At 33.9% G+C, this 24354-nt stretch overlaps 1 protein-coding gene across 2 annotated transcripts in view; it reads right to left on the reverse strand.

Moving 5' to 3' along the window:
* Sec31 (COPII coat complex component secretory 31) overlaps positions 1-24354 on the reverse strand; it is a 267687-nt gene that overhangs the window by 35561 nt on the left and 207772 nt on the right. For both annotated transcript variants that reach the window (XM_090378035.1, XM_090378034.1), the window contains exons 19-20: positions 19333-19524; positions 13381-13594 (exon numbers count right to left, since the gene is read on the reverse strand). In XM_090378035.1, coding sequence (XP_090234161.1) covers positions 13381-13594; positions 19333-19524 — 406 coding nt within the window. The remainder of the gene's footprint in view (positions 1-13380; positions 13595-19332; positions 19525-24354) is intronic.

A 24354-nucleotide genomic window follows, 5' to 3' on the forward strand; every position in this document is an offset into this window, starting at 1 on the left:
GCTACCAGTTACTTTGCATTCTTGTACACTTTCTAAAGGTGTAGTTTCAGTTTCCTTTGCTGACTTAATATTGATTTTCAAGTACAAATGCAAAAGTTGTATTTTTCCAGGTTATGCTATTTTCTCTTCAAATATATTTCTATGCCTGTTACTTGTAAGGCAAATGGAAGTGTTTGGCTCTAGAATTCTGTGGTAGGAAATATTTTTTCTGTGGTTAGGAATATTTTTTTATTTGCAGTTTTACAGTACTGGTTCTCTGTCATGCTCTTATTCATTTTAGAAGTCTCATTTTGGGATTTTGGGGTTTTTCCATGCACTTGTTTTTTATTCCCCTTAGTCAAGAATTTATTTGGTCAAACTGGAATAATATGTTATTTATATTATTCCTTTGTGCTGAAGTGACAAACTGAACTTTTGTTGTAATCTTCTTTGTATTATCTAGTGGAATTAGTTGACTGCCCCTATCACTTCAACTGCAGAAATCAGCTGATTTGAATTCTGAAACTGAAATGATTTCTTTTCACGGTGAGTTACAAGTGCATGTATTTTCTAGAAATCTAAAATCAAAAAGTTAATGATGTTTCTGATTAATCTGAGCAGTTTTGAAAGACTGCTATCATTCCACAACTTCACAATTATTTGTAAGTCAATCATACAAAAGGTGTGCACAAAAACTGGTAAAGTTACGTCAGGTCACAGAGACAGACTATGTTTATGCATTCACATGTATAAGATAAACATATACAAGTTATCATTGTTGCTTCAGATATTCAAAATTTAACATTATCAGGAGATCTTAGTGATCACGCAAAAAATGTGCTACACTTTGACAGTCCAAGCGATTAGCACTCCTGTACCTTTTCCCACGAAAATAATCAACACTCTGAACAGATGTATGTACAAGTGAATGCTATAAGGACCCTGAAAACCAGTTTTCCATTGGTTTTGCCCACAAACAGAGGTACAGTCTCAAAAAAAAAAAAATAATAATAATAAATAAATAAATAAATTTAGATATATAATTATAAAGACTAAGAATAACTTTCTATTCTATAGCATTAAAACACATTTAATCTTAAAATATACATATATGTGAATGCACAAAGTCTTCTAATAACATGCTGAAACTATACTTGCAGAAAATCTATGGAGAGTCTATGGAAGAAAATGCACAACAAATATAGTTCCACTATAAGTTTGTACCATATTGATTCCAAATTCCATTTTTAATATAAGTTTAATTACATGGGCTGTGTTAGGGTAACTAAGAGTAGAAACAGGTGCCTGTATACTTGCATGTACACCAATGCTAGGAGGATAGTTAATAAATTAGATGAGCTTGAAGTGCTAGTCAAGACATCAAAGTCAGATATTGTTGAGATATTGGAGACATTGTGTCACACAGACATAAGCAGTGCGGAACTGGAATTTGGGGAGTACAATGTGTACAGAAAGGATAGACAGGACAGGAAGGGAGGAGGGGTTATGCTGTTTAGTTAAGAAACACAAAATCTAAGGAAGTGCATCCAATTGATGTTGGTGGATAATGCAACGTTGAGTCTGTTTGGTGTGACATAAGCACTGGGAAAGAAAAAATGAGTAGGTGTGTGTTACAGGCCTAATGAATCTAATGAGCAATTGTGCAGAGAAATAGTGGGCCAGTAAATTAGAGTGTCTTATAATGGGTGATTTTAATTTCCCAGATATTGGCTGGAATTTGTGGGTTGGTCACTCACACACTAGCAAGGCTTTTGTGGATTTATTGGATGATTGTTTTCTACATCAGCATGTTCGGAAAGTAACAAGAGAGAGAGTAATACTCTTGATCTGATTATCAGTAATGATTCTTCATGCATCAAAAATCTGCAGATAAAGGAACCACTAGGTGGCAGTGATCACAGTGTGCTGAAGTGGGATTTTACTCAAAGAGGTAACTACCATCAAGGGTAAAGGGAAGGGTTTTTGCTTTCGTAAAGGTGATTACGGTGGTCTGAGACAGTATTTAAATTCTATACGGTGGAACCAACTGATGATCTTACCAACAGCAAATTCAAAATGGGAAGCATTCAAAGAATTAATCTTGGAAGCTACTAGGCTTTTCACACCAACAAAGAAATATTGTTCAAGATTTAGGCCAAAATTGATGTCAGATGAACTAATTAGACATGTGACAGAGAAGAAAAATGGATGGGATACATATAAATTAACATGTGACACAGAAGTCTATGATAGATATAAGCTGGTCTGTAACCAAGTTACAAAGGAGGTTAGGCAGGCGAAGGCAGATTACAAGAAATCTTTGGCAAAGGATGCAAAGAAAAACAGCAAAGAGTTCTTTACTTATGTAAACTCCAGAAGGAAGGGGATGAATCAGATTGGTGCTACGTGTGCTTCGCACTGCTGCTCCTTCCCACCTGGCTACAGAGGCGTCACTACTCTGAGTAATGTACCAACTGTGATAACACACAGTTGGTACATTACTCTAGGGTTACTGCTATCCATATGCAGTACTTTTCATTTATGAATGTTAACCTTCAGTTGCCATTTCTCAGCTCATCTACATAAGTTTTCTAGATCCTGTTGCCATAGCATAACGTCATTAACCACCCCGCTAAACTACTCTGAGTAATGTACCAACTGTGATAACACACAGTTGGTACATTACTCTAGGGTTACTGCTATCCATATGCAGTACTTTTCATTTATGAATGTTAACCTTCAGTTGCCATTTCTCAGCTCATCTACATAAGTTTTCTAGATCCTGTTGCCATAGCATAACGTCATTAACCACCCCGCTAACCTTAGTATCACAAAAGTTTGCCTTTATCCAGCGGGTAGTTGGTTGGTGGAACAAACTTCCATCCTTTGTTGTGGAAGTTGATAGCCTAAATAAATTTAAGGCTGAACTGGACAGGTATTTGGAAAGAACGGAGAGGTGAAATGGGAGCGTTTTTTTTTTGCTGATGCTGCATAAGCTTGCTTTCTTGCATCATATGCCTCTACTAATGCTAATATGCAAACTTGGACACTAAACCTGATATGCTTTCATCAATATAACTGTTAAATATAAAAAACAACAATGCAGAAATACAGAAAAGAACCCTGGGGACTCCACTAATAACATTAGTACACAAAGTGCAATTCCCACTGATTACTACTCTCTCTTCTCCCACTCAACCATCTCTTTATTCATAGCAGCAACTTGCCCTTAATGCCACACTGCTCCAATTTGTACAGCAGGCTTTTATGTGCAAAGGTATCAAAGGCTTTCCTGAAATCCAAATATATGATATCAAAATTATTTTTTGCATCCCATCCAGTTCCTTTGTGACGAGATTATAGTAACCAACCAAATTGTTCAAATAAGATTTTCCCTTAACAAACCCACGCTGTATTTGAAGTATAATTGTGGCCTTGTCTGGATGATCCTGCAATGTTTCTTTAACCAGTAACTCCATGATTTCCTCTGGAACAGAAGTAAAACTGGTCTGTAATTACTCATGTCACCCTCTGATCCCCCCTTGTGAATTGAGGATACATTTGCACATTTCCAGCCTATGAGGATCTCCCCTGAATCTAAGGATGCTCTCATAATTATGAATAAGGGCTTACTTACTTCCTTCACTGTCTCCCTTAATATAACTGGATAGAACTCATCCATCATAGGTGCCCTTCTTATCTTTAGCTTAAATTTTTCTTTCACTTTCCTCTCAGTTATTACAAAATCATTTACCTCCCTATTAGAGCTTGATAACCTTCTGCAAGTTAAAAGAAAACCATCTGGATAAATCATATAACAAGATATTAGCTTTGGCTGCACATTTAACTGCTGTTTCACACTGCACTTCAACAGTATGGATCACTGTCAATGCCTGGAAAGATGCAAATCAGACAAGAATGGAAATGTATGAGGATTTTACAGAGCTATTAGGGGAGGGAAAAAAAATAATAAATAAATAAAATAATAAAAATAAATAAATAAATAAAAAAGCATGAATTTTTTTCTGGAATGAAATTCCCTCAGCGAAACAGCAGACGACGGTTATAACTGAGGATGACAAGTCGACAAATATTCAAAATTTGCAAATGGCTCCCAACATTGATTGATCGAGACAATATTCAACAGTGGTATTGATACTATTTAAGAGATATTTAGTATTACTGCTCTGAAGGTAGGCCAATTTATTACACTGATGAAAGCAGGATAAATTATGGACATACAAAGGAAAAGGTTTGGCAAGACACCAATGTAAAATCTGGTAAAGCAATGTTTATGAGTGGTTTATCTACTGGTTTGAAATCTCTTTCTGAGAAAGAGAAAAGGCTAATAACACGTTATGGCAGCTGTAAAGGGTTTGTTTGAGACAAATGATCTGTAGGTGATTACCATGGAGATATGAATAGACCACACTACGAATTGCTGGTTTGTCAAGGAACTACTATTACCAAATACTGAATCAAATAGCATTTGCATTTTAGATAATGCTCCATACCATAGTGTTTGTATGGAAAATATCACAGTGACATCTAGCAAAAAATCAGATGTTCAAACCTGGTTGACAGAGAAAAATATTCTGTGGAATTCTGACATTTTGAAGGTAGAATTATTATCTTGTTTCCAATGTTTGCAGCAGATATATTTCATACTGTACTGATGACATAGTCCTTCAAGTATGAGCATAAAATTCTTCGCATTCCTCCATACCATTATGATTTTAACCTAATCAAAAATGTGTGGAGTCAAATCAAAGGATTCATTGCAAGTGAAAATTGCACTTTTGAAGTCAATGAAGTAGAATGGCTTACCACAAAAGGAATAAATCGTGTAACAGTTACACAGTGGGTAAACACAACGTCCAGAATGTAATAAAAGAGGTAAACAATATGTGGGAATTAGATGGGTTGGCACAGATTGCTATTGAACACTTGGATATTTCTATTGGAGAATGACACTTCTGATTACTCAGATGATAACACTGGTGAAATTGCACCTTTATGAGCATTAAAAATAACTCTTAAAAGCAAAAAAAAAAAAAAAAAAAAAAAAAATCTAAGCAAAATAATATCGTATATAAAGTGAAATAATAGTTGCCAAATCAAATGTACCATACATATCACACGTTACTTTTCAATGGAATAAAAATGCCTTTGACTTAAATAAAGCATCCAATGAATATTGCTGAGAAAACCAAAGTGTGTTCTGGTGGCTAGCTGCATCGTGAAAGAAGGTGGAGTGATACTTTCATTGTTGGCATGATGCATGCAGTTTCTGTGATACGGCTACTGAAGCAGATTGTATACAGACTCTCCAATATATGGCTAGGTTTGCCACAAGTTTAGATAAAGAAACAGTCATTACTAAGCACAAAACAGAATTACATTCATCACCCTAAATAATCATAGGTATTCAAGTTAAAAAAAAAAACCTTGAATATCTCTAATTAGTGTGATATCTGTAGTATGATGTCCCAAATATCATACTAATTACAGAGGCTGTAGTGATATATATGCTTCATTTCTTAGATAAGAATATTATATACTCATCATATAGGTGAGTATTATATAAATTAACAAATAAATTAATTTATATTTCAATTTAATGCTGAATAACATGCTGTTGCTGCATTAAAGATAATTTAAATTAATTTTTTTGATGTCACTAAGTAATAATCTAATGCTTGAAGTCAGTACTAAAAATATTTCGCTTCAAGGTGAAATACAGCCACTGTGATCAAAGCTCTACTAAACTGAAGATATAACAGTAAGGGGCAAGACCACTCAGATTCTCGGCCAAATGTCATCATTCTTCAAGCTTTTGATATACATCTAAAATCTCTAGATTTGTGATTTGCATATTTTGTAGAAAAAAAAAAAATTTTAAGATCATACTTCACCCACTGTAGGTCAATGCTTAACCACTCACAGCACTTAATCCTATTTTTCTCTATGCCTGTAAACTTTCCAACCATGAAGGCTGTAATGAATATAAAAATTGTCGCAAATGAATATATTACACATTTGCAGTCTACTTATATGAATTTTTATTTCTGTGTTTATAAATTTTTTATTTTAATTACTTTCATGTCATTCAATTTTACAGGAAGTCAATACTGAGAAATGGCAGTAGCATCCCACTATTACTTCTTATTTTATTAATTACACATTCTTCAGAGAGCTACCTACCTAAAAACAGTGCATAATAATTATTCCTAATAATAAATAAAAATTTAAAACAACACTTAGCAATAGTGGTATAATCAGTTTAAATACAATAAGCAATAATATAAAATATAAGTAGTCATCTCAGATATAGTCAAAAAATACATTAAAAGGTGAAAATGTCACATTTTTTTTTCTGTGTATGACCACTAAGTCAGCACAGTTTACAATTTAATAATTTCAACAATGAATACAATTATTTACTATATAGAGCAGTTCACATGGACTTAAACTTTGGCCCACTCAAATGCATATACTAGTTCACTCTCAATGCTTGAACACTCAGCAACATATGACCTAAAATAAATTTTCAGTTTATAATCCAAGACAACCCACCAGGTCAGGAGTTCACAAGATAGAAAAAAATAGGAAGATACACTACATTTAGTAGTCATGTGAGGTTGAACCATGGTCGCTAAAGTGCATGCACTTAAGAAACCTTGCATTGACCACTTGGCTATAATAACAGTCAATCTATGACTGATAATTCATTAACAAAAAAAATGCATGTATGAATATTCAACGTTCAGATAACTAGTTTCTGTTCTGCGGAATAGCCTTTCAACATAAGTGACCAAAATGCTTTGAAGCTAACAGAACTATTATTTTCTACATAATCTTCCTCCTTACTGACTGATATACTTCTGACACTATTTTCAAAGTTTTAATACCATCTCTACAGAAATCTTCAAGTAATGCCATTTTTCCCAAGGTTGAATTCTTGTATATTAACAACTTTCTTCCACTGACTGGAAATCCTATTTACAGCATTGCTGATGACAGTACATTCCACCTTACAGTTTGAGAAGCCTTTCTTGCACAAACAATTAACTTCTCAAATATACATCAATTTCATTAGAAAATTACCTGGACATTCACATTAAATGGAAATTAATTACCTGGAAATTAATTCACATTAATTTCCAGGTAATTTTCCAATGGGGCAAAGAAAATAGTTAACCTCAATTCTGCTAAAACTCAGTCCTGTCTTATTTCTCACAAAAAAAAAAAAAAGAAGAAGAAAAAAAAAAAAAAGCCTACTGTTCCTATGCTTATCTTTGATAACACTCAGATCACACATCTTTATTAAGGATCATCCTGACTTCCAATTTCTCCTAGCATAAACACACAACAAATATAGTCGACCCCTGCTTTACAATATCAAATCTGTTCCGCAGACACCATCATATTGTGAAAATATCGTAATGTGAACCCAATAACAATTTTTTTTTTTTTTTTTGGTAATTCATTCCAAGACCTCAGCAGTTGAAATAGCCTAGTCATATTTTTGCTATATAACTAAGCTATTTTATTTCTTTCTAAATCGTAATTTTTATAATTGAGTTTTATATAGAATACTCAATACTGTATTTTCCAGTGTATACTACACACCTTTTATCTGAAAAAAAGTTGCAGTAAAATTGTTCGTCTTATACGCCGGAATTAACATTAAAACATAGTATAAATTTAAAATAGGAAAAAGATAAATGCTGATTTTTACTTATTCCCCCCCACCAAATGTTGTTTAAAATGATAATTATACACATTAAAAAACAAGAATGGTAATTTTCATTTAACTTACACTGGAAAAGCTGTTTCAATGGTGGTGGTGGAGTTGAATTATCTCCTACCATCACGATATCAGGACAACCTTCAGGATCTGGTGTTCTTTCCGATCGCTGCCTTTTGCTACTTATGGTATAAAACTGTCCAAAGTAGTTTGTTTTTGGCGATTCCTCTGAAGGTTCTTGAAATAACTTAACACCTGATCTTCAAATTTGCAGGTCATCAATTCAGTGGTTTCAATATCTTGGGTTTTTTCTTACTGTTCTCTTCATAAGGTCCCACACAGCAAACGTATCCTTAATTTCTTGAGTTGTTGCTACATGGTCATCCTCTTCATGTTCATCTCCATTGTCATGTTCATTCATCTACTGTCAATTCTCTTCCATGGTCCTCAATGAACTCTTCAACATACTCCGCATCAAACTCAAGGGCCAAGGACTCAACCAAGAGTGATAACTTTCTGCTCTAGAACACCTTCAGCTTCAAATCCATCAAAATCATGGATGAATAAGGAAACAAGTTCTTCTAGGCTGCATTGAGGCACTGAGCAGATATTTCATTCCAAGAATTCAATGATTTTTACACAGTCTAAGATGTTAAATCTTGTCTTCAAGAATGCCTTTAAGGTGATAAGCTCTGTCTCCTGAAGTCTCTTCAAAGCACTTGGGAAGCATCTTCTTTGTGAAATTTTTTTTAAAGTTGGCAATCACTTGCTGATCCATTGGCTAAAGCAGAGGGGTGGTATTGGATGGGAGAAATTTAATATTAACAAAGCCAAATTGTTCCTCCAGAGATTGAGCAAGTACAGGATCATGGCCTGGAGCATTATCCAAAAGTAACAGTGCCTTTAAAGGAAGTTTGTGCTTTCCTAACTAACTTTTGACTGGACAAAACACTTAAAATACCCATTCATTGAAAAGGTGTCTTGTCACCCAGGCCTTCTGGTTATACTGGCAGAACACACCCAACCTGCCTTTGATGACCTTTTGCTGTTTAAGCACTCTTGGAGTTTGAGTGGTAAACCAACAATGGCTTAAGTTTAAAATCTCCAGAGGTGTTGGACCCCCAATAGCAGAGTAAGCCTGTCCTTAATAGGCTTATGCCTAGGCAACAAGGTGTCTTTCTTTTGTGATGAATGTTTGCCTAATCATTCTTTTCCAAGAGGCCCATTTCGTCAGTATTAGACTTGTTGAGGAAGATAACCCTCCTTCTCAAAGAGATCTTGAAACTCCACCTTAAAAGTTTTCAGCTGCTTTCAACACTGAATCGCATATCACTAGTTGAAGGTATTTTAGCCTCTTTAAGTCATCAAAAATCTGCTCTGCAAGTTTGCAAATGTATTGTCCAGGAACTGTATCACCCTTCATTTGTTTTTCCTTTATACACTGCAACAAAAGCCTTTTCCATTTATACAATCAGTTCTCTGCCTTTGTGGACTGTGTTAGATTCATCACTCACTTTAATTTTTTTTTATAGACAGTCAGCCATTTTTGGTTGACTGTCTATAAAATTCCCAGTCAACTATTTTTTTGTAGAAATAGTTGACTGGGAAAACCATATTGATGCACCAATGAACTAAATTTATCACCACTGTTTTTTTCACTATTTCTGGTTTAATTTTAATTGAAATTTTCTTCTTTCTTACTGTAATTTTTATGGGTGATATCATCAGTTTACACAATTTTGTACATACACAAATTGAGTATAGTAAATTTATGTCACATAAGCAAAACACAAAAAAAAAAATCACTTCAACTTAAGGATGCAAAAACAAAACAGGTGGCCAACACATTTACAAACACTGCTATTGGAGAGGAAGGACCACATGGTCGTTGGAGGCAATCATACCCCATCATAAAGTGAAATAAGTAGGAACAGGTTAACATCATCAATGGTTAGTAGAATCAGTCACTTTACAGAATGAAATATAAAAAAAAACAAAAAAAACAAAAAAAAAACCCAATTTAAATCATTAAAATGCACTACACTTTCATTGTTATCATATGTTCGGTTATAAGAACCAATTCTGAATGCCTTTGTGATATTTTTCTAAAGCACATTTCTGGAGATCATTACTATAAAACAATAAAAATAATTTGCAGCTTCCAGTTTATTGGACTTTTCTGTTAGTGCAATCTATTATAAATGGATAGTAAACTCAATTATTTGCAATAATACTGATAGCTGTAATTCTGTAGGTTTTTACGTTATTATGGTGAAATGTGTTATCCCTTCCATGAAATCTTCAATCATAAAAAAAAAAAAATTTTCAGAATATTCTCTTCATGCAACTGATTGCTTATCTTTTTTACTGTTTTAAATTTTACAACAACAACAACAAAAAAAAGTGTCAGTGAACAAAAATATCAGTTAGTATGTACATAGTACAATATTAATTAAGCTATGTATGTAAGCATAAATTTATTTTTATTTTGCTAACCTGTGGAAAATATTCTTCCAAATCTCACGTACCATTTAATTTTGTTAACTGATAAGGCAATAAAGCTTAAATTTGTACTTTATATCTTATTATTATTAGTTATTTATATCTTATTATATCTCTATTAGCCTGTGGATAATATTCCTCCTATTTTTTGATTATTATAATTGCTGTTTAACAGAATTAAAATTCAATTCACAAACATGATCACAATGACCGGCACTTACTACATATCATATAGCGAATAGTATTTTGATTGTACAGTGAACCAATTGTAAAGTGAGGATCCACTGTATTGCTTCCACTGCATCAAAAAAACTGGGCTTTATTTTTTTGCTCTTAGTATTACTTTATCTAATGAAGAAATGTAATACTCTCAGTATTACTTTTCTTCTGAGCAATTATTGATTCTGTATAAATCCCAAATCTGCACTAACATGGAACACTGTTTCCACATCTAGGGTGATGGCCCCCAAACACTCTCCAGCTCTTGCTATTCAGAGGGCAGTCATGTTAATTAATGACCCATCTCTTACAAAGTTGTCTACTCTCATAGATGTTCAGTTTCTGCTGAATGTCTTTTCAACAGATATTTCCATGGGCACTGTTCTTCTGAACTGGCATCTGTAATTCCACTGCTGTTTCCCAAATCGGTCTGAACATTTGCCTCAACCAGTTAACATTCATTCACTGTCCAACTCAAAACTTGCTTTTCCTCTTCCTCATTTATCACTTCTGCTTCTGTTTTCCAGTAAAGACTGCCTTGTCATTCCTCAGCCCATGCATAGTACCAAGTACTATAAGTTCTAATTAATATCTTTTGTGTTTAGCAGTTTCACTCCCACACAGACATGTAAAAAACTTTGTACACGTATTCAAAAAAATTGCACGGGTATAAAAATGAATTTTAGTCAAATGTTTTTTTCAAGTTGGGGAAATGGTGCAAGTCTGACTGCACTAAATCAAGAAAACAAGGTAGATCACAATCACAATTTTTTCTTACTGCAACCACAAATCATTGAACTGGCACACTGTCCCGGTGAATGATTTCTTTTGTGAGCATTCCACTCCAATAGAGAAAAGGGTTATTACAAATTACTGCAAAGAGAATATTGGTAACGGTCAGAGCTTACCGACCACACTTCAGCACCTGTTTTATTGAAGTATGCCCATCTCCAAAGGAATCCATTCTGTCAACAACTGCAGAGAAAAAAGTTTAAGCCCTTGGGCCCTGCACAATCTCTCCAGACAAACACTTTTTATACTACCTCTTAACTAGTGATATTTTTCTCAACACTGTCTCATAACTATGAAGTAAAACTCAAATCTTTCATTATTCCTATTTAACTGTCCAAGCTATCTGTGTACAAAAAATCTTAAAGAACAGGCTACAGAGTGACACGAAGAGCTCACCCTTAATATTTTAAATATTAATCTCTATCCCCACTATTCTGCTTACATCCAAATCAGAACATTGATTGTTTAGTAAAGGATAGCCAAACTGATATATTTTGGTATCTCTGTGGTTTCTCTCAAAAAGTTATACTTTGAAATGATAATCAAATGGGGGTACACTACATAGAGAATATGTTGTCTACCACCATCTGATAGAACTTTAACTGCTATCATCTATTAGAGGTTTTATTGTATGTACAGTGGACCCCTGCTTTACGATATTAATCCGTTCCAGAGACACCATCGTATTGTGAAAATATCATAATGTGAACCCAATAACAAACTGTTTTTTGGTAATTCATTCCAAGACCTCAGAAGTTGAAATTTTTGCCATATAACTAAGCTATTTATCTCTCTAAAAGGTGATTGTTATAATGGAAATTGTAAATATTGATTAAAAAAAAAAGTTGATTAAAGCACAACACAAGAAATCACTTTAACTAAAGCGATGCAAAAACACACAACCAACACGTTTATAAAGGCTGCTGTTGGCTGATAGGAAGGACCATGTGCTCCGGTTAGAGACAATCATAAGCCAAGCCCATTGTAATGTGAAATAAGTAGGAGTCTCTTAACATGGTCACTGGTTAGTAGAATCGACTGCTTTATATATGGTTTTCTGAATAAAATTTCAGAAAACCAATTCAAATCATTAAAATGCACTACACTTTCATGGTTATCATATGTTTGGTTATAAGAATCAATGTTGAATGCCTTTGTGATATTTCTAGAGGTCACTACCATAAAAAAAAAAAAAAAAAAAATCAAACAAATTGCAGTTGCTGGTTTGTTGGGCTTTTCTGTTAGTGCAATCTAATTATAAATGGGTAGTAAACTTGATCTTATTGCATTTGCCATAATACCGATAGCTGGAATCTGTGGGATTTTATGTTATTATGGTGAAATGTGTTTCCCTTTTCATGAAATCTTCAATCATATAAAAAACAAAATAAATTTTCAGAATCTTCGCTTCATTCCTATTTTTTAATTTTCGTAAACTTGTTATTCTTACTCGCATGTATCGTGTTAGTTGAAATTTTATGCATGCCACGTTCTTTGTTATTGATTGCTTATTTTTTTACTGTTTTAAATTTTACAAGAAAAAAAGTTAGAGAACAGAAATATCAATTAGTTAGCATGTATTTATTACAATAGTAATTAAGCTATGTATGTAAGCTTAAATTTATTATCTTGCTAACCTGTGGAGCATATTCTTCCGATTTTCATGTATCATTTAATTTTGCTAATTGGCAAGGTAATAATGCGTAAATTTGTGATTTATATATTTACTTTTATAGCCTATGGATAATATTCCTACTATTTTCGCTTATCAGAATCACCGTTTAATAGAATTAAAATTCAAATTGCGAACAGGATCACAATAAAATTAAATAAATGGCGCTTACCACATATTGTATAGCAAGTGGAGAGTCCATCATAAAGTGAACCAATCATAAAGCAGGGGTCCACTGTATACCAAATTATATGTTTTCCAATTTCACAAACATGTTTTTATCAAACCTCATATGTAACAGAAATTTTCTAGGGGGGGGGGGGGGGATTGATTTTAGAACTCAGTTTAAAAACTACTCAGAATTATCAGTTCCTTAAAGAAACAAAATCCCTGTTTATCAGTATTATTTACAAATACTTTAATTTTTAAATCTTATATTAAGTAGCAAATTTAATTTTTAAATTACCTTTTCCAGGCCCACCTGCAGGGACATGATCAGATGGAGGTGGAGCAACAGGAGGCACTATTGCTGTTGGGGTTGCTGGCTGACCTGGTGTAGGTGGGGGTGGCGGTGGTTGTACCACGGGAGGCTGATACTGAGAAATGCTCGAAGGTGGATAATTATAACCTGACACCGGTACTGAAGGAACACAGCCATAGGGTGAAATTTGTGATGGCAACTAAAATAATTATAAGCACTGTAATTATACACATACAGAACCTAAACTGTTTAGCTACAGATATTTTTAAGCCAGTTCTTTTGGTTACAACCTTATCAGTGTAACTTACAGTCAACTACAAACAACAACCAATGGTAATACTACAGGATAAATAATACTGACAATCTAAACAAAAAGTGTTCAATATTTTTACAAATGTAAAAATATTGAACACTTTTTTTGCTCTATTTCTTGAACCAACAGTTCAAGAAATAGAGCAAAGGCATATAATTGAAGAATGATAATATGTAAAGTAAATTTAGACTTAACAGAACTGACTAATGTTGTCATTAAATAAACAATTAAACATATCAGGCTGATTAATAGAATATGGAAAATTATATATATATATATATATATATATATATATATATATATAATCGAGGGCCTACTATGTGTGTGTGTATGTATATATATATATATATATACATATATACACACACACATAGTAGGCCCTCGATTTAACGGGCAAAAAATTTCTGTCCTAAAGGAAAAATTTAGAACCTATTTATATCTGATAGCGTCACACATCAGATGTGTTGAAAATTTCTTCTCATGAAATAAAGGCTGTTTTACTGCTAGATAATGCACCTGCTCACCCTAATGCTGAGGTTAGTTAGCAGAGATGGAAGATTTAAATGTGTTTTTCTGCCTCCTAACACTACTTCACTGATACATCAGGGTGTAATCATTGCTTGTATAAGAAGTTTTTGGAAGAGGTGATGGTTGTTTTGGAAGAAACAGACGATGCAGAAGAAGATACAAGAGGCACCAGGACACTGCAAAATTTGCCTGCATACAACATCAGATCTGCTATCTTCAACTTAGCAGCTGCATGGAAAGATATGAAGATTAATAGCTTGGCCAATGCTTGGAAGAAGTTGTACGACGTAGAACCTGAAATGGATTTTGAGGGAGTTGAGGCATCTAATTTTCAAGACACTCTTCTGAGGGCCGGCAACAAAAATGCAACTGAGAATGATGTGGAACAGTAGCATGAAAATGATGAAGGTGATCCAGGCTATCAAATTTTTTCTGAGGGAGAGATTGCAGAAAATGTTCTTCATGGAGAACAAGAGGACGATGATGACGACAAAGACGAAGAATCAGCTGCACCTCATCCTAAATTGTCTGTTATAAGACAACATATGGATGACATCATACATTATATTGAATCATCATCAGACTCTGATGTGCTTCCTTATTATGAACATTTTAGAGAATTTCTATCTACAGTAATAAGCAACTAAAGCTTGATGATTTCTTCAAGAACACTTCATTAACTGGACCTGTTTCACCAGAACCCTCTACCAGCAAGGAATTAACACCTCTCCCTCCTATGACAGTTGTTTCTGACTCTGAAAATTGTGATTATTTCAATTAAGTATGTATGTTTTTTATTCAATAGAGTTTAATTTTAAAGTATTTTTTCCCTCTAAAATGGATTTAAATTAAAAAACTAATGTTCACATTGAAAACAACTTTTAGTGAACTTTAAAGGGAAAAAAATTAAAAAGAAAAAGTGGTGGAAACACTCCATTAGTTACACTGTATAGTTTTTGACGTGTTTAATTAAAATAAAGTTTGGTTCCTGCCGTAAATTTATTTTTATATTTTTAACAGATGTTTTAGTATAAATTACTCAATTTACATTATAATAACATTTTAATACATCCTGCACATTGTAAGTTCGTTATTAATATATGTTTTTGAAATACATTCCATTTAACAGACTTTCGGCAATATCAGACACTCCTTCCCTCAATTAGTCCGTTACTTGTTTGTCTCCCCCTAATAAAGCCACTTACAGACTTGCATTTAAAAATTAGAATGTTTAAATTAAAAAAAAAATAAAAAATAAAAATAATAATTTTTAAATGAGCTAGATGAAAATGTTACCTCAATGGAGATAACAGTAAAAGAACTAGATGAAATCTTTCGTATAGCAGAGAACCTCAAACAAAAGGTTTGAGGTTGTCCGTGATATTTATTTTGCCAGGGCCTAGAGAAGATTGTTGTCAGCTATCGGAAATTGATTGATGAAAAAAAAGAAAGCCAACACTGTTCAAATATTTCTGTAACAAATAGTTTCTTCATTGTGTATTTTATGCCAGAGGTTTGCAAACTTTTACAGTTCACAGCACCCTTAGTGTCTCAGTAATTTAATGGTGCCCCTAGGCTAAAAGAAATGCCCAACAGTTCCATTTATTAAGTGGTTAAGTCCAAACAACTTAAGTAATGTTGAAACTGTAAACTACCTCGAGCTAGTGGTTTGTGCGGTGTCCGACCGACAGATATCAAGTATTGCTGCATTTCCCCACAAAATTTAAAATATTCCATGGTACACAGTTTGGGAACCACTGTTTTATGTAATAAACATTTAATTCTATAATTATTTTCATTATCATTTTTAACTGTATACCATTTACATGGTATACAGTTAAAAAGTTATTTGAAAGGTATTTTTAAAGTTCTTTATGGACATTCCTGAAGGTCAAGGACCAATTATAATTTCTGCTATTGATTATTGTATTCGATTAACATGTATCCATTTTGCGCGATGCATTCGTGGGACAAATTAATTGCATTAATCGAGGCCAGCCTGTACTAAAATTATCACAGCTAATTATCATATAAGGATACATTGAAAGGTACATTATCAAGGACTGGCACCACTCAATACATCCAAATAATAATCAGCAAAAACTGTTTCTGATTGCTATCCAACAGAAATAGTAGTATTCTTTCCGAATAATGGCATCTTCAGGGATTAAAGGTGCCATTATTTAGATTTTTCTGTATCTATAAAGTTTTATTTTTAATAAATTTAATGCAGAAATACAGGCTAAATAAGAAATAGGGAGATTAAGAATGCAATTTTATTAACTGCACATAAAAACAAACATCCCATAATATGTACACAGAAAAAAATTTGAATATGCCTGCTTTAGATGTAGAGGGTGCCATTTCTTCAAATGCTTCATCTGTAGTAGAAGGTACAATTCTTGATGGTTTTCTTTAGGAATAGAATAGTAACTGCTTTTTCAAAAATTTTCTTATTTAACTTCGTTTCATTGATGCTTGTATTTTTTTTTTTTTTGTTTTTGTTATTGTGGTGTTTCGCAGCATGTGCACTTGTATTACTTCTTCCATAGTAAAGCTTGGATTTCATTTAAAAAAAAAAAAATATTTTCCATGCTTGATTCTGCAACAGCCCAAATTATCTTTTCAGTTGTGTCAATGTCCTCTTCTTCTGCATCTGAACAAAGTGCATCAACCAATTTCTCAAGGTTAATAACACTATCAACGAAAAAATATTTCCACAATCAAAAACTAATTTCGATTCACGAGGATGGGTCCTACATTTATCAAGACGTAAGACACATTTAGAATTTGGACTCTTCTTCATGTCACGTAAATTCTTTCGAACTGCTGGAACGAATTCATGAGTGAACCAATCTTGGAAAATTTCTTTATCCATCCAAGTATTTTTTTGGGTCTTATAAGTCACTGGTTCTGCACGAGGTGATAACAGCAGATAAGACATGGCTTCATCATTTCGGCCCAGGGAGTAAGCAATAAAGCTCTGTTTGGAAGTATACATCACCACCAATACTGAAAAAAGCAAAAGTTGTGACTTTGCAGAAAAGTTATGGTCATCTCTTTTTTTTGACATTCAAGGAATGGTTTACCAGCACATCGTGCCATGTCATACAACTGTTATGAGACCTTACTACTGAACTGTACTGTAAACTTTCAAGAACACATTTGTTTCAAACGACCACAGCTGCATCATGACAATGCAAGACTGTTATTGAGTACTTAGCCAACATTAATATCAAATGCATTCCTCATCTGCTCTACAGTCCTAACCTTGTGGGGTTTTTTTTTTTTTATTTCCAAAGTTAAAGAAGGCACTGCAAGGAAAATGTTTTCAGTTGTCAGAAGTTGTAAAGACGTTGGAGGTCATTCTCAAACATGTCAAAAAATAGCTTCCACAATGTGTTTTAAGAATGGCAGAAACATTGGAGTATGTGCATTTCATCAAATGGGGACTATTTTGAAAAGGACCATCAAAATATGGATGATTAAAAAAGGTGTTTTGAAAAAAAAATATTAAGATCAGTCTTTATTGAACAGCACTCATAATACATATAAACATCACAAAAACAAAACTTTTAATTGCTGCCAAACTACTGACATTTGAGAAACACCAATATAAATCAACGTTTTTTTTTTTTGTTGTTTCAATGTGTTATCTTAAAAAAAAAAAAAAAAAACACCTTTCTTTGGTGGATATTTTTTCTCCAGATTTTCTCTATAGCAACCTGTATATAGGTATTAGTAGTGGCAAATGATGCACAGAGAAAACAAATAGCATCATCATAAAAAAAAAAAAAAACCTGAAACCACCTTGTCTTTTTCAAACAAAAGGAATTATTATGGCTGATTACATCCACCAATCAAACATATTACAATGAAGTTCTGACAAGATTGAAAGGAGACCTGAACCGTGGAAAGATGGTTGGATGCTCCATTAAAACAGTGCTCAAGCACACAAACACGCTCTTGTTTGCCAATTTCTGGCCAAAAAAAATCCCAGTGTGTGAACATGCACCCCACTCACCAGACCTAACCACTCCTTGTAAGATTTCTCTTTCCTAAACAGACAAATGCATTTAAGGGAACTCATTTTCAGTCTAATGAAGACATTCAGCAAAAAATGGCCAAAGTGTTATAAAAGGCTTACAGAAGATGACTTATAAAAATGTTTCTGTGCTTGAAGAAACATATGGAACAGTGTGCAAGCCTGTGGCTATTATTTTGAAGGGGATACCTTGTAAGGTATGAAATATTTCATCATATTTATTTTATCGCACCACTCTCATTATTTAATAGCTCCACATCTCATAAAATAACGAAATTTGATACTGCCTCAGATATGAAAAAAAAAAAAAAAAAAAAAGCATATGCCAAGGAAACCACAACTAGAAAACTTGGACACAGGTTTATATAAATAAATGCTTTAAAGTTCAAAATTATAGCTGCTTCAATAGAGAAGGCTGTTTGATCAGAAATTAAAGCAACTATAATTTTGCCGTTTAAAAACTAGCGAAAAAAAAAAAAACTATGCTATGTATAAAAATTTGAGTATTTTGGTGGTACAACCATGAATTTCTGTGGTTTTCATGATTAAAAAAAAAAAAAAAAAAAAAAAAGCGCTAATTAACTACAATAAAGTTGGCTGGCTTACCATGGCATTTTCTTATACTGGAAGAAAAAAGATATCCTAAACGAATAAAGTCAATTAGAAAATCACATTAAAGTTTATTTATAAAAGCCAAAAAAAAAAAATCTGATGATCTATCTTTCAAAATTTGTTGATATTGTTGCTTTATTTGAATACAATTTTTTCTAAATTTCTAAGAAAAATTATCACATTTTATGAGTGTTATGAAATAGCTCAGCACATTCATATTAACAAGAATACAGTGGTATTCAACTAGTTCTGTATCTTATATACGGCTTTATTTAGTACCACAGTTTTTCTCAATTGAAGAAGCAACACTGCACATATCATGGAAGCAGAGTGGATAACCAAATGAATGTGCACTACAGTGCACTAATTAAAATACAAAAGAAAACCACAAATTTTATGTATGGATAAACCATGTTTTGAATAATGTGAAAAGATTTACCTGTGCCAATGGTTGCTGCTGGGGTGCAGCTGAAGAAATAAAATGCGGCTTGGGCTGATGGACAACGGGCTGTTGTTGCTGTGTTGCTTGCACTGGTAAGGATCCTTTAACATCTATGCAAGGAAATGGAAAGTTTGAAGGCGAATGACCTAAGGCTCGGTAGATCCTATCTCTAAGAATGGCAAGTGAGAGCTACATAAAATTATATATAGCTTTAATAACCAAATTAAATAACCAATTATAATTAATTAATTAAATTAAAATTTAATTAATAACCAAATTAAAATTAATATACACCACATAATAAAAAGGGGGGGGACTAATTTACAACTTAATAAAGGCACAACTTTTCAGTAAAGATCCTATTCCAGAAAATCAAAACTAGACATGATTCTGCAACAAGAATGCCTGCATTTACATTGAGTAAGAAAGTTTAGTGTTAACACCTGTATTCATCAAATTTGTAAAAGGAACAACACAATTTTTTTATTCTAATAATTCCAAAAAAAAAAAAAGTGTGGTTGTTATTTTACTTGATGCAATAACACATTTCGCTGTACAACAGATATAAATTTAATTGTTCCTATTTTGCAAAATATGAATACTTATGTACTAGTGTAAAGTGTAAAGTGTTCATTGTCTAACGGCCCAAGGGGTTTCCCCCATCTCCGTGTTGTGTACTCTGTTTGTGAAACACAGAACACTGTGAGGGCCAGAGATTTTAAAAAGTGTAAGGTACATGTTTATGTTGTGTAGTGTCATGTTGTGTTGTTCCTCTGACCTTTTAGCCGTTGGGCGCCCCTAGTGGGACCCCCCGTTGCCCACACTTAACCCCGAGGAGGCAGGTCAGGCATAGAGGGATCTCGCATTAGAAGTAATTACTCTGGCAGGCCCTGCCACCTAATTTCCTAAGATTTCAGTGGCAAGGGCCTAAAAAAAAAAAAAATAAAAAAAAAATAAATAAAAAATAAAAATTAAAAAAAAAAATAATAATAAAAAAAGAAAAATAATAATAAAAAATAAAATAATAAAATAAATAAAATAAAAAAATAAATAAAATAAAAAAATAAAATAAAATGAAATAAAAATAAATAAAATAAAATAAATAAATAAAAAAATAAGGGAAAAAAATACATATTTAGTTAGAGTAGGGGTGAAGACTGAGGAAGGGGGGACATAGAAATATGGGGATGATAGGGAAGGCAACCCCAGAAAGGTCAGTGGGGACTGACCCCACCAGGAGAAAAAAGGGGGTAGCAGGGAGGGGGAGGAGACAGAGACTCGTCCCCTCCCTCTCCCTACCGGGGGAGGGGTTATTAAAGTGAACCAAGTTAGGGTACCTGGTTCGGAATGCTAGTTGGCCAAGAAAAGCAGTTGACATCTAATGGCACTCCGGTGGCGTTGTCAGTCTTTATCTAGGAGATTGTCTTATTGGTCACATCCGTGAGAGACAAGTCCAGAAGTATAAGAACCTTTTGTCTTTCTTAGATTGTCTTAATTTGTGGGTTGTCTCTATTCAAAGGTAGTTATTTGGTAGTTATCTTTGATGGGTGACATTTTGGAGAATGTATGGTAGTTCACACCAATGATGGTAATGCTGGTCAAGTTTAGCTGCCTTGTTCCAGTACCATCAGGGTCCCTGAGTTCATTTAGTAGAGGGTTATCATGTTGCTGCAATTAGTTGTCTTCTCCTCAAGAAAAGCTGCTGTGCGTAGTTGGTGAGAGCTTGATACTCTTCCTTAGTATCCAGTAAGTGGTTTTCTTTGCCTTTTGGTATATAAGTCAGCTTTGTGATAAGCTGGCAGCGGAGGTCATCGTAGAGGGGGCACTCGTGCATGAGGTGATCCCAGTCCTCAATTCCTTGGGTCCTCTATTAGGCCAAAGGTTGTTAGTTTTGCCTTTATTGAACCATGGCCAGTAAGCAAATACGTGGCATACAGGCCTGGAGAAAACCATAATGGGGATTTTGGATAGATTCTGCTAACATCTGGGATGAATCTCCTGGTGATTTCCCCCTTGGTTGAATTTGTCCAGCGGTCCTGCCACACCCGCTGCATGTGTGCTTGAAGTCTCCTCTTATGTACTATGCTTATGTACTGTAAAGTGTAAAGTGTTCATTGTCTAACGGCCCAAGGGGTTTCCCCCATCTCCGTGTTGTGTACTCTGTTTGTGAAACACAGAACACTGTGAAGGCCAGAGATTTTAAAAAGTGTAAGGTACATGTTTATGTTGTGTAGTGTCATGTTGTTCCTCTGACCTTTTAGCCGTTGGGCCCCTAGTGGGACCCCCCCCCCCCCCCGTTGCCCACACTTAACCCCGAGGAGACAGGTCAGGCATAGAGGGATCGCATTAGAAGTAATTACTCTGGCAGGCCCTGCCACCTAATTTCCTAAGATTTCAGTGGCAAGGGCCTAAAAAAAAAAAATAAATTAAAAAAAAAATAATAAATAAATAAATAAAATGCTTATGTACTATGCATCATATACAGGAACTCCCCACCTTATGTAAGGGTTGTGTTCCACAGAACGCTACGCAAGTCAGAATTTCCCCCATGCTTGCGCAGCACTCGCAACTGTGCTCGCTGAATCAAAAAAGAAATGTTCAATGAACATGTAAATAGAATTATTTATTGCATTTATTCAATTTTTTTATCTCATGTGCAGGAAAAATTACAAAAGCATGCAATTTAAAAAATTTTCAAAATTATAAAATTACAAAAAAAAAAGAGGAGACAGCCATAACGTCAGTAAGTTTTACCTCTTGAGCATCATTGACAGAATTGATATCTTCAGCTGATAAGTATGCCACTGCAGAGATTTAGAAGGGGTCGGCCACTCAATCGCTTACGAAAGAACATATTGATGGATGACTGGACGGTGGTTTTTTTCTTTTCATCGTAGATTTCTTTGTGGCTAGCAAATGTATCATTCACCCCTCTTGACTTTTAAGAATCGTTCACTGTTGAGATCCATCTTCTCAAACCTTGCCATTGCCAATGCAATTTCACAAAATGCCAATGCCATCTCTCTGGTGATGAAGCGTCTTGGCTCATTTGGTTCATTTTGAGCTTCGTCAGCATTTTCTTCTTTCACTATAGCTGCCTGCAAGGCAATAAGTTCTTCGTTATATAATTCCTTCTCTTCTTTCACTATAGCTGCCTGCAAGGCAATAATAAGTTCTTCGTTAGATAATTCCTTCTCTTCTTCCTCTACATCTTTGGCATCAACCTCCAACTGAAGTAGCTCCGCAACCTTTACAATCTTACCTGTAACCTCTTCACATAATTCATCTTTTTCAAATCCTTCAAAGCCTTTTACGTGCCGTGAGCATATATTCTTCCATGTGCCATTTAAAAAACTTTTATTAATTCTGCTAAGGCCTTATTAATGTTTAAGATGGGTGGTAAATATTGTAAGATTTCCAAGTCTCTTAATGTAAAATTTTTCTTGTCTACTGCAGACAATGCCTGAGCAAATGTTATGCATGAATAGTATAGTTTTAAATTTGAAACAACACCCTGATCCATAGGTTGGATGAGTGAAGTCGAGTTTGGCAGTAGAAATATGACTCTCACGTTCGAATTGAAATCAGCTAGATCAGGGCCAAGGAGTCTATCGCGGCTTTAATTTCGGTCGATCACGACAAATTTTAAATATACAGTCATCCCTCAATTCAGGTAGTATACCCTCAATTCAGGTAGTATACTTTGGTAGTATACCTGACTCAATTCGCAGTCAGGTATACTACCAAAATTTTATATTGCGCAGCGGGCTTCGCTACCTCCACGTTTTTATTTTATTTTTATTATTTTTATTTTTGCGAAGCTTCAAAAATAGGAATGAAGAACAGATTTTGAAAATTTATTTTTGTTTTTTTTTGCATGATTGAAGATTTCATTGAAGGAGAAACACATTTCACCATAATAATGTAAAATCCCACAGAATTCCAGCTGTCGGTATTATTGCAAATGCAATAAGATTGAGTTTACTACCCGTTTATAATTAGATTGCACTTACAGAAAAGCCCAATAAACAGGAAAGTGCAAATTGTTTTTGTTTTATGGTCGTGACCTCCAGAAATAGCTTTAGAGAAATATCACAAAGGCATTCAAAATTGATTCTTATAACGATATAACCAAACATAGCAATAAATGGTGATGTACGTCCGGTTATTTTGAAAACAACTTTTTCATTCAGGAATCCTCTTAGTCAATTATCCTACATTAGCTGTTCAGACAGAATATTTTTCAGGTTCGCACAACTTAGTGTTTTAATCGGTAAACATTGCTTTTGCTGTTTTAATAACTGGACAGTATTTATATGTTAATTTAATATGTTTTGATTTAAAATGAAAATTACAAAAAAAAAAAAAAAAAAAAAGAGTAAAACGTATCATTTTCATTAAGAGTGGGAACTAGAATACTTTTTTGTAATGGTGAAAGAAAAATGTTGCTGTTTGATCTGCAATGCTTCCGTGGCTCTACCCAAAAAAGGAAATTTAGAAAGGCACTTCAATGCACTCCATGGTAAATACCAGTCGGATTTTCCGACGAATAGTGACCTTAGAAAAAATAAATTAGAAGTACTTAAATCCAGATTATTCGAGCAACAAAATTTCTTCATGACACCTAATTTACAATCTAAAGCAGTAACTGTAGCATCATTTAAAGTGAGTCATCTTCTTGCAAAAAAATGCAAATTGTTTTCTGATGGTCAATTCATCAAAGACATTTTTAGAAATAACAGATTCTTTTTGAAAATTTTAAGAACAAAAATGAAATTAAGTGCTCTTCAAGATCTACAATTATCTCGAAATACTGTGATGGAACACATCGACAAAATGAGTATAAAATGTGAGCGAAGAATTGTGTGCTGATATTGCTAATTGTGTGTCCTTTTCTTTACAACTGGATGAATCTACAGATGTCAATGATCAGTGACACAGCTCAGTTGCTCGTTTTTATTCGTATTGTTTTGTTAAAAGAAAGGACTAGAGGTCTTGATATCTTTAACTCATTCAAAC

The sequence above is a fragment of the Mastigoproctus giganteus genome, chromosome 7, assembly GCF_048544385.1.
Source record: "Mastigoproctus giganteus isolate SK-2022 chromosome 7, ASM4854438v1, whole genome shotgun sequence".
Taxonomy (NCBI): Eukaryota; Metazoa; Arthropoda; class Arachnida; order Uropygi; family Thelyphonidae; genus Mastigoproctus; species Mastigoproctus giganteus.